At 54.6% G+C, this 13,338-nt stretch overlaps 1 protein-coding gene across 4 annotated transcripts in view; it reads left to right on the top strand.

Annotated features, from left to right (window-relative positions):
• The first annotated feature begins 529 nt into the window (after positions 1–529).
• Positions 530–13,338, top strand: part of FLT4 (fms related receptor tyrosine kinase 4) — a 57,612-nt gene continuing 44,803 nt past the window's right edge. For 2 of the 4 annotated variants that reach the window (XM_068205901.1, XM_068205900.1), the window contains exon 1: positions 530–706. In XM_068205901.1, the coding sequence (XP_068062002.1) occupies positions 649–706 (58 nt within the window). In that variant the 5' untranslated portion in view covers positions 530–648. Of the gene's footprint in view, positions 707–3,621; positions 3,644–13,338 lie in introns of those variants that run through there. The other 2 variants (XM_068205899.1, XM_068205902.1) reach the window with 2 other exon arrangements.

Below are 13,338 nucleotides of genomic sequence, written 5' to 3'. Positions count from 1 at the left end.
GGGGGTGCACAGGCATGAAGGGGTGTGTGCAGGCAGGTGTGTTCCATCGCATGAGGTGCGTGTGTGCTGTTGTTGAGAGCGTGTTTGTGTGCATTCCCTCTGCTCCCAGAGGCCGGGATGTGCACCCAGGCACAGACAAGAAACAGGCGATGTACGGGCAGTCTCTCACAAGTGCAGGGGTGCACAGAGATGTGAAAATACACGCAGGTGTGTGGGTGCTCATGTGCCCATGGGTCAGGGATGATGCAGAGCCACGCACATGGGTGGGGAACACACTTGCCCCCCTGATGCAGGGGATGCAGACTCACACACACAGGTGGAGACACCCAGGTGCGAAGGGATGCGCGCACCCCCGCTAGTGCGGGGAGCGCGGATTCCCCGTCGGTGCCCGGAGCTGCAGGTGCGCTCCCCGCCAGCCCCCTCTGCCTCCCCGCCCGCCCCTCCCCGTCCCGCCCCGCCCGCCCGGCGCCCCGAGGCTCGGCGGAGGGCGGCGGGCGGCCCGGGCGGGCGGAGGAAAAGGAAGCGGCCCCGGTGCTCCCCGCCCGCCGCCGCCGCGCGTCGCCGCAGCTGGGGCGCGGCGGGAGCAGAGCTCGGGCGCGGGGCGCTCGCACCGCTCCGCATCGCACGGACCTGCCGGCAGCCCCGGAGATGAGGAGAGTTTGCACGCTGCCCCTCTGGCTCTGGCTCGGCATTGTCTCGGAGGCAGGTGAGCTGCCGGGGCTGCGGGCTGCCCTGCCCGCTCTGATGCCCGCACCGCACCTGCGGGCGCGCTGGGGACGGGGCTGCTCCGGCGGGACGGGACGGGACTCGGTGCCTCTGCCCGCGTGTCCTCCAGACCCCGCAGGGACCCGCACTGCCCGCCGCGGCGTCTCTCACCCAGGATGGGGATGTGCCGTGCCCTGGCGCTGCCCGTCCCGGGTTCCCCATCCCCGGCGGGGACCGGCGCTCCCGGTGCCGGCGACCCCAATCCCCGACGGGGACCGGCTCAGTCCGCCCTGGGGTGCCCCGTCTCCCACCGGCGCTGCCCGCCCCATCCCCAACCAGGACGCGCCGCGGTGCCCGCCCGGGTGTCCCCGACGGCGGTGACAGCGTACCCGCAGCGACAGGACGGGACGGGAGGACCCAGCCGCGTTCCCCTGGGATCCGGGGCCGCGCGGAGCCCACGCCGTGCTCGTGCCGCGGATGTCTCGCTGCGAGCGGGGAGAAACCCCACGGGACCCTCGCGGGAGGGATGCCGCTGCGCGGGGACGCGCCCGGCTGGAGGGCAGCCTGGAGGCCAGTCCCGGCTGTGTTTATTTATTTTTTCACGCACAGAGTCATTAATTTGTGTGTGCCGGGGAGGAAGGCGCGAGGAGGCGGGGGTCCATGCAAGGCTGCCCAGCCTGCCTGTTCCAGCTCTGGGCAGATCCCGGTGAAATGCTTTCCCTTCCCATAGCACTTCTGTGGCAAAAGGCTGTTTGGCAGAGTGCAGAACCACGGCAGAGATGGGGCTGCAATGCCTTTCTAGCAAGCAGAGCCCATGAGACAGGGCAGAGCTGGGTAGGCACTGCCAGGGCAGTGGGGGCAGGACACCCCACTAGATACCCCTAGAGGAATTCTTTCTTGCACAAGTAAAGCATTTATAGCCCAGATCAGAGCAAGACTGAAAGTTACTAATGGTGGAAGCTTGCAATGTGGGGATGAATTTTGGGAGCATAAATAGAATTTTCTGTAGCATCAGCTCAGTGACTCGCTATCACCAGTGGCATTTGCTGCTATCGTTGAAGTGAGCTCATGGGAGAGCTGCAGGTGTGGCACAAATAGCATCACCACCAGTGTCACTGTCAACCTGCTCTGCCCAAAAAGCTGCTGATGTCTCTGGTGTCATGGGGCCAAAGGACACAATGGGTGGCTGGAGCTCAGGGGATTCTCAAGGAAGCTGGGCAGAAAGGAACCTGCTGCTGGTGGCATTGCAGTGGGAGCAAATGTGCAAAGCTCTCTTTTAGCAATTTGTAAAGCACAGTGTAGCTGCTCCTGGGTTCTTTCATCTCCTGGAGGTACAGGAGCAGTGCCTGGGAAGCTCTGGCCAGCACAGCTGTGTGGCCTCGTCGGCACAGGGCTGAGCAGATCTTTGAAGCTCTCGGTGCTGCCTGATTAGTGCAGTGATGAAGGGCGACGTGGAGCTTAACTGGGGGATGGTACCGTGGGGATTTGCTTCCCTTCCTTCCATTCTATCAATGAGGAGAATTTGTCAGTGCGTAAAGGACCCACAAATTTCTCATTAACCATAATCCCAATGGGCTGCAAATATTTGCTCCCCTTGGAAGCAGAGATGTGTGTGTGAGACTGTTCCACCTGTGAAGGATGAAATAATCATCTCAGGATCATGAAAGGTCTGTTCTGGCACCACTGTTCTGGTGCCTGTTTAAATGGGCCAGCGTTAGAGACTGCTGTGTGTAAGAGCACAAAGCTCTTACACATTCCAGCTCCATGGTCCTCCCAGGATGGAGTGGAGCTGGGGAGCTGCCCTGTGCAGGCAGTGAGATGGGGGAAACAGGCTGAGATTCAGCCCCGGCATTCTAGATCATCTTGGCCTCTCAGGGTAACCCTTTGTGAATGGTGATGAGACCATGTGCTCCCTGAGCCACCATCTTCTGGACACAGAGCAGTGCTGAGCCCCTCACAGCCAAACAATCCCGCTGGGGACACTGGCTAGCCCCTTCCAAGGGCGTGTGGCCATTGTGTGAGGGAAGGGCCCATGCTTGTGTAGGACCTGAGCCGATTGCCTTGGCTGCCGCTGTGCTCCCCTCTCGGATCACACAGGACTCGCGGCCGGGCGCTCGCGCAGCCCCGCGCTGACCGTGCCAGCAGCAACAGTTGCCTGCGCAGCTGGGATTTGAAGCAGTTGCTTTATTGCAAGTAATAAACATGGGCCATTTCAGCAACACCCTTTCATTCAACAGCCCTGCACAGCAACCCCACCAGGCTCAACCACAGCGATGAGCCAGGGCCTCCAAGGGGAGTGGGTGTTTGCAGCCTGTGGTCCCTGAGGGCTGCCAGGGAGGGGACAGCCACAGCTCCTGTGCTCTGCTGTCTGCTTAAGGATGATTTCAGATGAGTGAGCTGCAACTACCGCCCTGGGATTTGGCTTGGGCATGTGAGACCACAGCTCACTGCCTGCACAAACACCCACCAGGGCGTCACTGAGCTCAAATTGACGTCTGGTCAGAGGGACACTCCTCCAGCAGCGCAATGTCCCCAGCCAGTGCAGGCAGGGTGGACGGGGTTTCCTCCAGTGTATCCCGTTCCACTCTGCTGCCTCTCTCCCATGGGCTTGCTCCATGCAGGATCGTTGTCCCCAGGGTTTCTCTTGGCCTCGCGTTGTTGCGGTGCTTTCCGGGGCAGGCGTGGGAAGGGCAGGTGCTCCCAGCCAGCCGAGAGGGAACAGGCTGTTCCCGGCATCCCGAGGCAGTTCCTGGAGAAAGAAGGGGAGAGCGGGATCCCACGGGAATGGCAGCAGGAGGGAGGGAACCGTGGCCAGGGAGCTGTTTCTCCAAAACCGTAGAGGTCATCCACCACACTCAGGAGGTTGCCTTGCAGAGCAGGAGGGGGCTCTCGGTGGGTCCCTAGGTCTGTCCAGCTCTCAGCAGCTTTGGGGAGCAAGGTGAGCTCTGGGGATAGCACCTTTCTCACCCACTTTCTCCTCAGCCACTCCAGCTGGCACAGCAGAGGTGACTTTGCATTCAGCCTGCTGGACTGAAATAGCCCCAAAATAATGGGTGCTGGGTAGGAGACTTCTCACTCCCAGTTCGGGGAGGCTGTGCATTTAAACCAGGTGGGGGGTGGGGGAAGCTGCAACAAGATGGGGGTGATGGGGAGGTCCTGCAGGTGCAGGGAGAAGCAGAAAGCCCTGGATGGTGGGAGCCCACAGGCTCCACTGCCCAGGGAAGGTGGGGTGGTTTCCGTGTGAGGAATGACTAAAGCTGCAGGGCTCTTCCGCTGGGATAGATCGGCTGGGGCATAGTGCCTGAGGGCTGTGAAATCACAGCTCGCCTGGAGAAGGCAGCTCCTGGTGGATTCCCATGCTGGGAGCATGGTGGGAGGCTGGTGGCTTGTTGCACGCTGCTGACCAGCAGTGGAGCTCACCTTCACAGGGCCTTGTGGAGGTGAGATGTTTGCCTGAGTCCACAGGCAGCTGTGCATGGAAAAGTACGTGGGTTTGCAAGGAGAAAATCCACGGGTGGTTAGTTCAAGCTGAAAGCCCCCTTTTCCCACCTTGGACTGTTAGGCAGAGGTGCCCAGTGCTGTGTTTTGCCTTGACCTGCCCCAGCTTCCCCTGCAGCTCCTGCAAGTCTCCAGCTGGGCGAGAGGCAGCAGCCAGGTACACGTCCCACTCCTGCTGTGTCCTGTGGAGGGATCATGACCTCCTGGTGCATGCCACAGTTTTCCGGGGAGACCAGAGCTGAGCCTTGCCCTGGGCCAGAGCTTTTGTCCTTCATTAGGAAAAGAAATACTGCTGCAGCTGCACTGGCATCTAGTGACTGGTTAAATGAATTCCAGGGGTTTTATTGCCTCTGGCTATCCCAGACCTTTGTTTCTTATTTCATGTTGTTAAAAGAGGGGGTTAGCCAGGTCCCAGGGGGGCTTTTTCTCTTTGGTCAGAATAGTTCTGATGTTTTCGGCACAGCATTATTGCCCATCTGCGGTGCCTCATTGTTAAGGTAGAATAGTGGAAGCGGAGGTGGCCTGTGGTCAAGTCGGCGAGGAGGCACAAGCCCTGAGCCCAGTGTGGCCGCTCCTTTTGTTGACCAAATCACTCCATCTCTAGGTGCAAGTTCAGCAGGAGGAGGGTGAAAAACCTGGCCCTGCAGCAGCCAGTGCTGAAACTCCCACTAAGTTTTATAAGCTGAGGATATTAAGTGGGGAGTCTTGGAGTCTCTCCTGGAGTCGTTTCCTTGCTGAGGTAGCAGAAACAGGTTTCAACCAGTGATTTGTATTTCACCTTACAAGTTCTCCCACGAGTGAATTGTTTTTCTTGCTGTGTTTCTGCCCCCTCCTTCCAGGGCCAGGATCCCTCGCACAGCCTCTGCAGCCAAACCTGGAGGTGCCATGGGACGGACGTCATGTGCTAATGAGGGAGGATCAGTTTGGGGGGTCAGGAAAAGGCTCTCTCTGGGCAAACAAGGAAGACATGGTGATGGGGGAAGGCAAACTTAAGTGCTGTGGTCTCCTGTATCTGAGCACATAGTAACTGGGCAGCTGCTGCTCCCCTACTTGGGTTCTAGGGAATGAAAGACAGGAAGGACCCCAGGGCTGCTCACAGGAAGGACCACAAGAAAGGAGCAAGTGGATTGCAGACTCTCCTGGTCCCTGTAACTGATTGGCACAGCTCTGGAGTGAGCAGAGAGAAAAATGAGATGAAATTTTACCTGTCTTCAGCAGCCAGCCCAGAGCAATTCCTGCCAGAGCCTGGAAAACCCCAGTTCTGTTTCAGAGGAATTGGTGAAAGAATAAGCTTGACTCTGCTCCTGGTGTAGGTGCATGTAAAGAGGGAAGTGATGGAGCAGCTCACTGATGTTTCTGAGACCCGTTGTCTCTGTGTGAGGTGTAGCTGCCCACCCATGTGCAGGTGTGGAGGGGTTAAGCGTTCTCCTGGCTGTGGCTCCAGCTGGCTGGGAAAAATGCCAGCCAGTGCACCGAGTCTGCCCACCGTGGCCTGTGGTGCCAGTAAAAGTGACACAGCGCCCAGGCTCCATCCCACCACAGCCACGCCGCCCTGCCTGGTGAGACCACCTGCTCAGTAGGCTCTGGGGGCCAGGGTATCCCCCAGGGAAGGGTTAAGCAAAGAGGAGCAGTGCCAGTGCCAGGCTGGGTGTCCAGGTTCTCCCTTGGTGGAGGTCAGTGGTGGTTCATGGGAAAGGAAAAATTGGCAGCTGGGCCGGATGTCCCTGCATTTCCCCTCTTCCTGCAGCCGCCTGAACGATGTTCCTTATTTAGCTTTCCTGACGGACAGGAGGAATCTGATGGCGGAAACTGTCACTGCCTGATAACAGTTCAGGGACCCCTTTATGATGGGCGGCACGGCAGGGAACAGGGCAGCGCTGCCCTGGCTGGGAGGGGACAGCCAGGGCTGCCCTTTGCTCCGGGTTCTTGGGGACGGCCAGGCAGGGTGGGAAGGGCACTCACAGCCTTTCCCTTTATGCTGCTCTGTGTACAAACCCTCTCAGTGCTACTAAAAAGACTCTCAAGACCAAGAAGTGATGGTGTGTGTCTGTACATCTGTAATGCTGACTATTTTTCCTTCTTTTTGGTGAGGCATCTGAGCTGGTGGAAAGGGCCATGATGGGCAGAGGGGAGGCATGGAGCAAAGCCACCCTGCCAAAGTCTGAGACCACGTACTTTGTAGTCACTGGGAATGAGGATGTGAAGGGCAGCCAGGGCTGGGGTGGTCCAGCAGGAGTTGGGAGTGATGACCAGTGCCACAAATTAAGCACACACATCAGTACTGGGAGCAGATCCCATACAAGTGTGCTGCATAAGCAGATGAACACAGCAAAGGAGATGTTCCTCCATGTTTTGTCCCCAGCTTTTTCTCCATGAAAGATGGCATCTTTTAGTGTCTGAGCCATTCTCTCATATGTGCCCATGGTGACCAGCCTTAAAAACCACAAAAGTCCTGAAACCCAGCTTGTATGTCAATGTATCCATTGATTTTTGCCTTGCATCTGTGGGGGCCACCAGGCTGCTGCCATACCAGTAACAGCATTGTTTCCATGGCAATTAATGTACTTTAAAAGGGCAGAATGTACAGCAAGACTATTTACTCAAAAGCAAGCCCTAAGCACAGCAGCCCTTGCCACTGGCCAGGGCATTGTACTCTCAGTCTGTGGAATGCCCAGGTTGGCATTGCTGTGTTTTGCATTGGGATGCAGGACGCGGTGAGCTGGTTCAGCCAAGGCTGGATGGCACAAGGGTCCCACAGACCTGTGCAAAGGTTGTGCCACAGCCTTGCACCTCGAGAACACCATTCCTCTGCTGCTTCTGTGTTCTGAGTTCTGTGTTCCCTAGGGTGGTTAGAGCTGCACACTCCAAAGTGAGCCTCTGTTTCAGTCTTAGCTGAGGAATGCTAAAAATCTCACTGCAAGATGGAAAACCTCAGCAGGAATTCACAGGGGCTGTGTTGGTTCTCTCTGAGCCATCTGCTGTCTGACCAGGTCACCCACATGAGCATCCATGAGTTGCAAGACTGAGGTTTAGATCATCAAACCATGGTGCTACCTCAAGACCAAATGCTTCTTGCTTCAGCTGAGTTCAAATCCCTTTTGTAGTTGCTTTCTGTCACCAAGCAGCACAGGCAGGGAGAATGGTGCAAAGGGAATCGCTGTATCTGACGGTGTGTGTTCCTGTGCTGCCCTGTGTCACAGGTGTGTGCAAGGCTGGTGGACATGGCAAGGAAGCAGGAGCTCCTGCTCCAAACCCCAGTGCACGTTCAGATGGTCATGCTGAGGATGAGATACCCTTGGGGAACGACAGGGATTTGCATCCTCCTGGCTGTTTTGAGGCGGAAAAAGCAGCAAAATTCGTTTTGCAAGTTATTTGTTTAAAGTTATATGTGTTTCTTATGGTGTCACTTTCTAGCATGTGTCATTGCAGCGAGATGAGTTAACTTCCTGCTGCACTTTCCTGGGCAGGAGTCATCTCACCCATTCCCTCACATAAAAGTTTGGTGTAGAGCCCAAGGCATTTGCTCTACGCTCAGCAAGGGGGAGAAAGGCTTTTTTGGAGATGCTCCAGCCTGTCCTCAAGGAGGCGTTGAAGGAACTGGGGAGGTGATGGTGGAGCCAGCTCCTAGCCTGCACGGTGTCTGCATAAATCCATGTTCCCAAGACTGGCTCTGTGCCTCAGCCAGGTTGTATTAAACCCCACAATTTCCCCCTCTTCCTCAATGGCCAACCCAGCTCCCTCCACCTCAGCAGCTCACAGCTGCATGAGGGGACTGGCATGGTCTGGCTGAGGGTAAAATGAAAGAGCAACATCAAAACAACTGACAGCCCCAGCCTTGGGAGACAAGGCCAGGCAATGGGATCATGTGGAGTGAGCAGTAGACAAAGGAAGGAAGTTTTTATTACTGGGCCAAATCCTGAACTCCTTCAGTTGTATTTAGGCCAATGTCTCAGTGACTTCAGTGGAGCTTGGTCTGAGTAAAGAGAGAAGGAAGAGCTTCAGAATCTGGCTCCTGAGTAATTGTGTCACGTGGGAAGTTTATAAAGAATTTGCAAGCTCACGGTGGCTTTGCTGAGCAGCTGGTGGTAGCCAGTGAGCAGTGCCCCTGGCAGCTTCTCCTGGTCACTGTCCCCTTCCTCTCTGGGTCCTTCCCCATCCTGCAGCAGGTTCTCCATGGCAGCTCCTGGCAGGGCAAGTCAGGGCTTGGCAAACCTTGCAGGGCACAGCGAGGTACCCTGAGCTGGGCAGTGCCTCCACAGGTTTATGAAGGTCTGTCTGCACCATCACAAGACTCATGAGACCCATGGAGGGTTTTGGGGTCCTCCATCATCCTTCTGAGTTACAGAGGCACTTGAGCTCTCCATGTATCAGGGAAATCTGTAAAAGGTTTACTGGTTTTATTTATTCCATAAAAAACGCACAGGGCCATGTAGCAGAGCCTGGAAATTCCTCCACTAATTTCCCAAACTGATTGGGGGCATCAAGTATGTGTCTGCACAGACACATGTGTGTGCTGACCGTGAGGTTTGGGTCCTTCTGTAACTTGTTTTCCTCATTTCTGAAGTACTGGTGTCCACTGAGATGGATGTTAGATGTAGTGACCTAAAAAAAATAAATACTGACATAAGTGCGGGTCAAGCCAGTCGTTTCCATAATGACAGTAAATCTTGACATTTACTGAGGCAGGAATGCTGGGCACGAATGGTGGATTATACTCAGATTTGGAAACTGCCAGCTCAGAGTGATGGCAGCAAGCGAAATGGCACCCAGCAGAGGTGACGGCATCCAGGGACACAGAAATCCATCACTCACACCCTGCATCGTCCCAGCCCAAGCAGAGTCCCCAGGGGGGCATAACTGGGTCTGAGTGGCCATCAATCCCTTCCTCACACTGCAGCCCTGGCCCTCAGGAAGCAAAGGGCAGAGGTTTAACAGCATGTCTGAGAGTGTGGCAGCCAGCTGCAGAGTGGGATGCTCCCACAGGAGGGGCACACATCCACACCAAGAAGATCACTCACCGCTGGGCAAGCAGTGCATGGTCCTTGTGCTGGGATGAAGCACAGGGGAAGAAAGTGGCTTGCCTCCAAAAGGAGTTACCTGGTGATGCCTTGTGAAGCCATTTAGTTAAGAGTGTGCATCTGGGCCTGGTGCCTCCTCACAGGGTTTGTTGGCTGTTGCCAAACTGTCAGACTTGGCAGATCCTGGGCTGTAAGTGCTGGCTCTGGCAGAACTGCTGATGCTGGGATGGGATCAGGGCGTATTCTGGTTTTTCATCTCCTCTCTGTGCCATGACAGCCCAGTGAGCAAGGGAAGGGCAGCTGCAGCACATCCCGTAGTGCTCTGCTTTGGGCAGGCAGGCTCAGACCCAGGATGTGTCCCCTTGGGTGACAGTGTTGAAGTGGGATTTTCCTGAACATGTTTGCTTACTCCTGTGCTACAAGGACTGATAGAGGCACCACTGTTAGTGCTCTACTGGGTGTAGTGTGGTGTCCACAGTTTAAACACGAGGATGGAGTTTGATGTTCCTCGAAGCCCCTGTATTGTAGTGAAGCAGGAACCTTTCCAATGACATCAGTCACACGAGAATTGTGTCCAGCCCAAGATGAAATCCCTGCTGCCAAGGTGCCTGTGTTGCCCAATGATGCCCCTCCACGACGTTCAGCATTTCACAATATTTATGGCTGTTCCTCACCCTTGGCTGCTTAGACAAATAAAGCTTGATGTAGCCTGAGGCAGTTAATCCCTGGCTATCCAGCCTCCCAGCAATAACAAGGAGTGGGTGGCATTTGAAAGAATGCACTGGGGGAGAGGGGGAGTGCTGGGATCTATTTTTTATATGGAGGGGGAAATCCAAGCCTGCCTTCATTGAAGATAAGCGGCGTGGCTGGGCTGAGCTCTGGCTCAGAGGTTTTAGTGGTGATAGAAGGCAGGAGACTTCGCACAGTATTGGCCTCACCATAACCTTTGCCAAAAGAAAAACACTTCTTAATACAATAGTGATTAAAAAAAAAAAAAGAAAAAAAGAAAAATAAACAGGACCCCACATGAACTTAGGAAACCTGTTCTGGCATAAAGAGAGATGTGTATGATGAAATTAACCTGAATGGCACTTAGAAGGATGCTGGCCTCCAGACCCACTTCTGTGGGCGTGGGGAAGGGCCAGTGTCTGTCCTTGGCCCCTTTAGTCCAGAATGGTGCCAAAACATTCCTACTCCCAAATGTCTTCTCCTGCATTTGTGGACCAAGCCAATGTGTCTTTCCTTCATCCACACCTTGAATTCCCAGGGGGCTGGAGAGGCCATCACCAGCCTCGCCCCACAGCTCTGTGCATCAAGTACCCCATGGTGACCAAACTGGGAGAGCCGAGGAAGTGGCGTGTTGTTTCTTTAGCACCGTTTCCCTGTTGGTACTTGTGCTCCTTGGCTGGAAGTCATTAGCATGTGTAAACGCTTCCTTCCCAGCGCGTCCGCTTGCGTGCTCTTCCCACTGCGCTGCGTGGCAAGGGAAGCACCTTGGAGCAGGAAAACAACAGTCAGCCTCTGCGCACTAACAGAGAGTAACTGTGTGTTTGTGGAACTTGGTCACTCTGTTTGTAATCTATTTTTAAAAAGCAGAAGAAGGAGGTTTAGCTTATTGGCCTTCCAAGAGTGCCAAAGTCCTCAACTGCCATTTAGGCTGGGCCTTTCATTGTAGGAATTGTGCTGTGATATACAAAGTGTGACATTTCCAACTCAGCCTTTCTTGGAAGGGAATTAAGTTAGTTTCATAGCTGCACAAGGGGTGTTATGTGGAGGTGGAGAGAGAAATCTGTGCAGATGTTAAACAGCCAGCTAATCTCAAGTGACGCGAATGCCCCAATACACTTTGGCTCTCAGAGATTATGATTATCATCTCCTGCTGCAGTGGGTCCTGGCTTGTGGTCACAGCTCTGTGCCAAGAGAAACTGAGAGCGTGTGCATCTGTGACTTGCCATCAACGCCCTGGACAGCCCCACAGGGCCAGGCTTTCTTCCACTGCCCTGGGTCTCTGCATCTTCAAGTTTCTTTGCCCAGCAAGGAGCAGATGGGATCACTGACCCAAGGCTGAGGTGCAGCCCAGCAAAATCCTGTGCAGGGGAGAGCTTTGCTGTGCTCTTTAGAGCCCATCCCTCCTGGGGATTCTGCAGAGAACACAGTAAGATTTCATTAACCACATCAGGGAAGGCCCTGGGTTTGGGCAGCTTCAGCTGCTTTCAGAAATGGCAGAAAGCCGAGCTGAGCTGAGCAGTGGAGGGTTGAAATTTCTTATCTCCTACGTGCTGTAGGTGCATTTACCCCAGGGATCCTACCTCCCGTCCTGCTCGCACCGAGGGCTCTTAGATCTGCAGCGAGCGCTCAGAACTGCTCCGTCAGCCCTCACTGCTTGTGTCTGACCTCGTACCTGAGCCTTCCTTCCTCTGCCGCTACCTCTGATGACTAATTCTCCTTTGAAGAGTGTGTGCCTGTGATCTTCCTGGCTCCCCTCGTGCCCACCCCACCCAGGGTCGTGCTGATGCTCATGTGTGCATGTGCAGGTGTGCACGGAGAGGCTGCGCAGGGAGCAGGGCTCATGCTCCCCAGGCAGCAACTCTCTCTATGCTCCTGATCACTCTTCCCTTTGCTTTATTATTATTTTTAGATTATACTCAGCGCTTGAAGCCCCCTCTTTGATAATCAGGAAGTTTAAATTCCTCCTGCATTTTGCTTGTGCTTCCTACTTTCTACGCCCATCCTCATCTAATGTAGCTTTTTCATGTTGCATTGACTCTGGGCTAAATTAGTTTTCTTTGTTCCCTGTGTACCTTTAATTAGAAGGAATAAGGATTCCTCATTTCTTGCACCAGTATACATTTTTCCAAGCCAGAGCAGCCCAGTTTCTGCTGCCCTACCCTCGGTGGCTCAGGCCAGGATGGAGGTACATGGAAGATGTATGACAGCCTTCCAGGGAGCCTAGAGCAGATGGGGAGTTGAATGCAGGTTTTCCAAGGTCAAGATAATCATCTAATTGCAAAACTATTTTTCCCCCACTTACCCTCTTTATAAATCAGCTTCTCTTGCGCCTCGCAGCTGGAGATCAACTTGAGGGTGGGTTGTGCTGCAGAGAACAGGCACTGCCAGCTCCAGGGCAGCTGTTTGGTTTGAGGGCTCTGAGTTGATTTCAGTTCACAGCTAAGCAGCAAACATCTGGATGCAGACTCCAGGGACATGTAGATGGAGAAGCAGGTCTTTTCTGCTTGGTACATTGTCTCCCAGCACAGCTGCAGGGCTTGCAGACCCCTGAAAAAGCCCATCAGAGTCAGTCTGGCACAGCAGGGCAGGAGGCAGGCAGGACACCCCAGGCTTTGCTTACATGGGGGAAACCTGCCTGAATGGTGTACAGGGCTTTTTCAGTGTCCTGCTCAGTCTGTCCATAAGCCAACAGTCTTGGGAAGAGTTAAACTTCAAAGGCCAGCAATTAAGCCCACACACATCAAGGAAAAAGCAAACCTGTGACTTGTTTTTTTCTTTCCAAATGTTACTGCCCTTTTCTCTCCGTGCTCAGCGCCGACCCTCGGGCTCTGTCTGACTTCCCAGTCAGCTGCCTTCTGCCTTCTCATCTCCCAGCAAGAGTTGGATGCTGAGGCCTCACATGGCTTGAACTCCATCTTGCCCCAACAGCACACCTGCAGTTTGCTTCAGCAGTTCACCTGAACCTCTGGAAATGGCTCATGATGGAGCTGTAGTTGATGATGTTGAATCTAAGGGTTTCTCTCCACTGTTTCTCAGGTTTTCCCCTTCCTCTGTGTTCGTGCAGCAAAGTCTAGGCCTGTGGGTAAAGCCTCTGCCCAGGGGCTGAAACTGGTCTCGGCTTTGCCTATACTGCCAGCAGCTTCAGCATGGGCAGCTGGAGCTCTGGGAAAAGGGATGATGCCCTGGCACGGACAGGAAGATCCTGGATGTACCCACTCTGTTATGGCAGTGGGGGGCTTAGAGACCCCTGGACCTGGATGTCTCACCTGGATCATGGTGTGTAAGTTGGTAGTGACTTGTCTTCTGGGAGCTTATCTCTCTTTGGGAATCTCACTGTGGATATCCCACAGTGGGAAAATCCACAATTTAGTTGAGTTGCATAAAGAGG

This window comes from Anomalospiza imberbis, chromosome 15 (genome assembly GCF_031753505.1).
Source record: "Anomalospiza imberbis isolate Cuckoo-Finch-1a 21T00152 chromosome 15, ASM3175350v1, whole genome shotgun sequence".
Taxonomy (NCBI): Eukaryota; Metazoa; Chordata; class Aves; order Passeriformes; family Viduidae; genus Anomalospiza; species Anomalospiza imberbis.
This window is presented reverse-complemented; position numbering and strand designations above follow the sequence as displayed.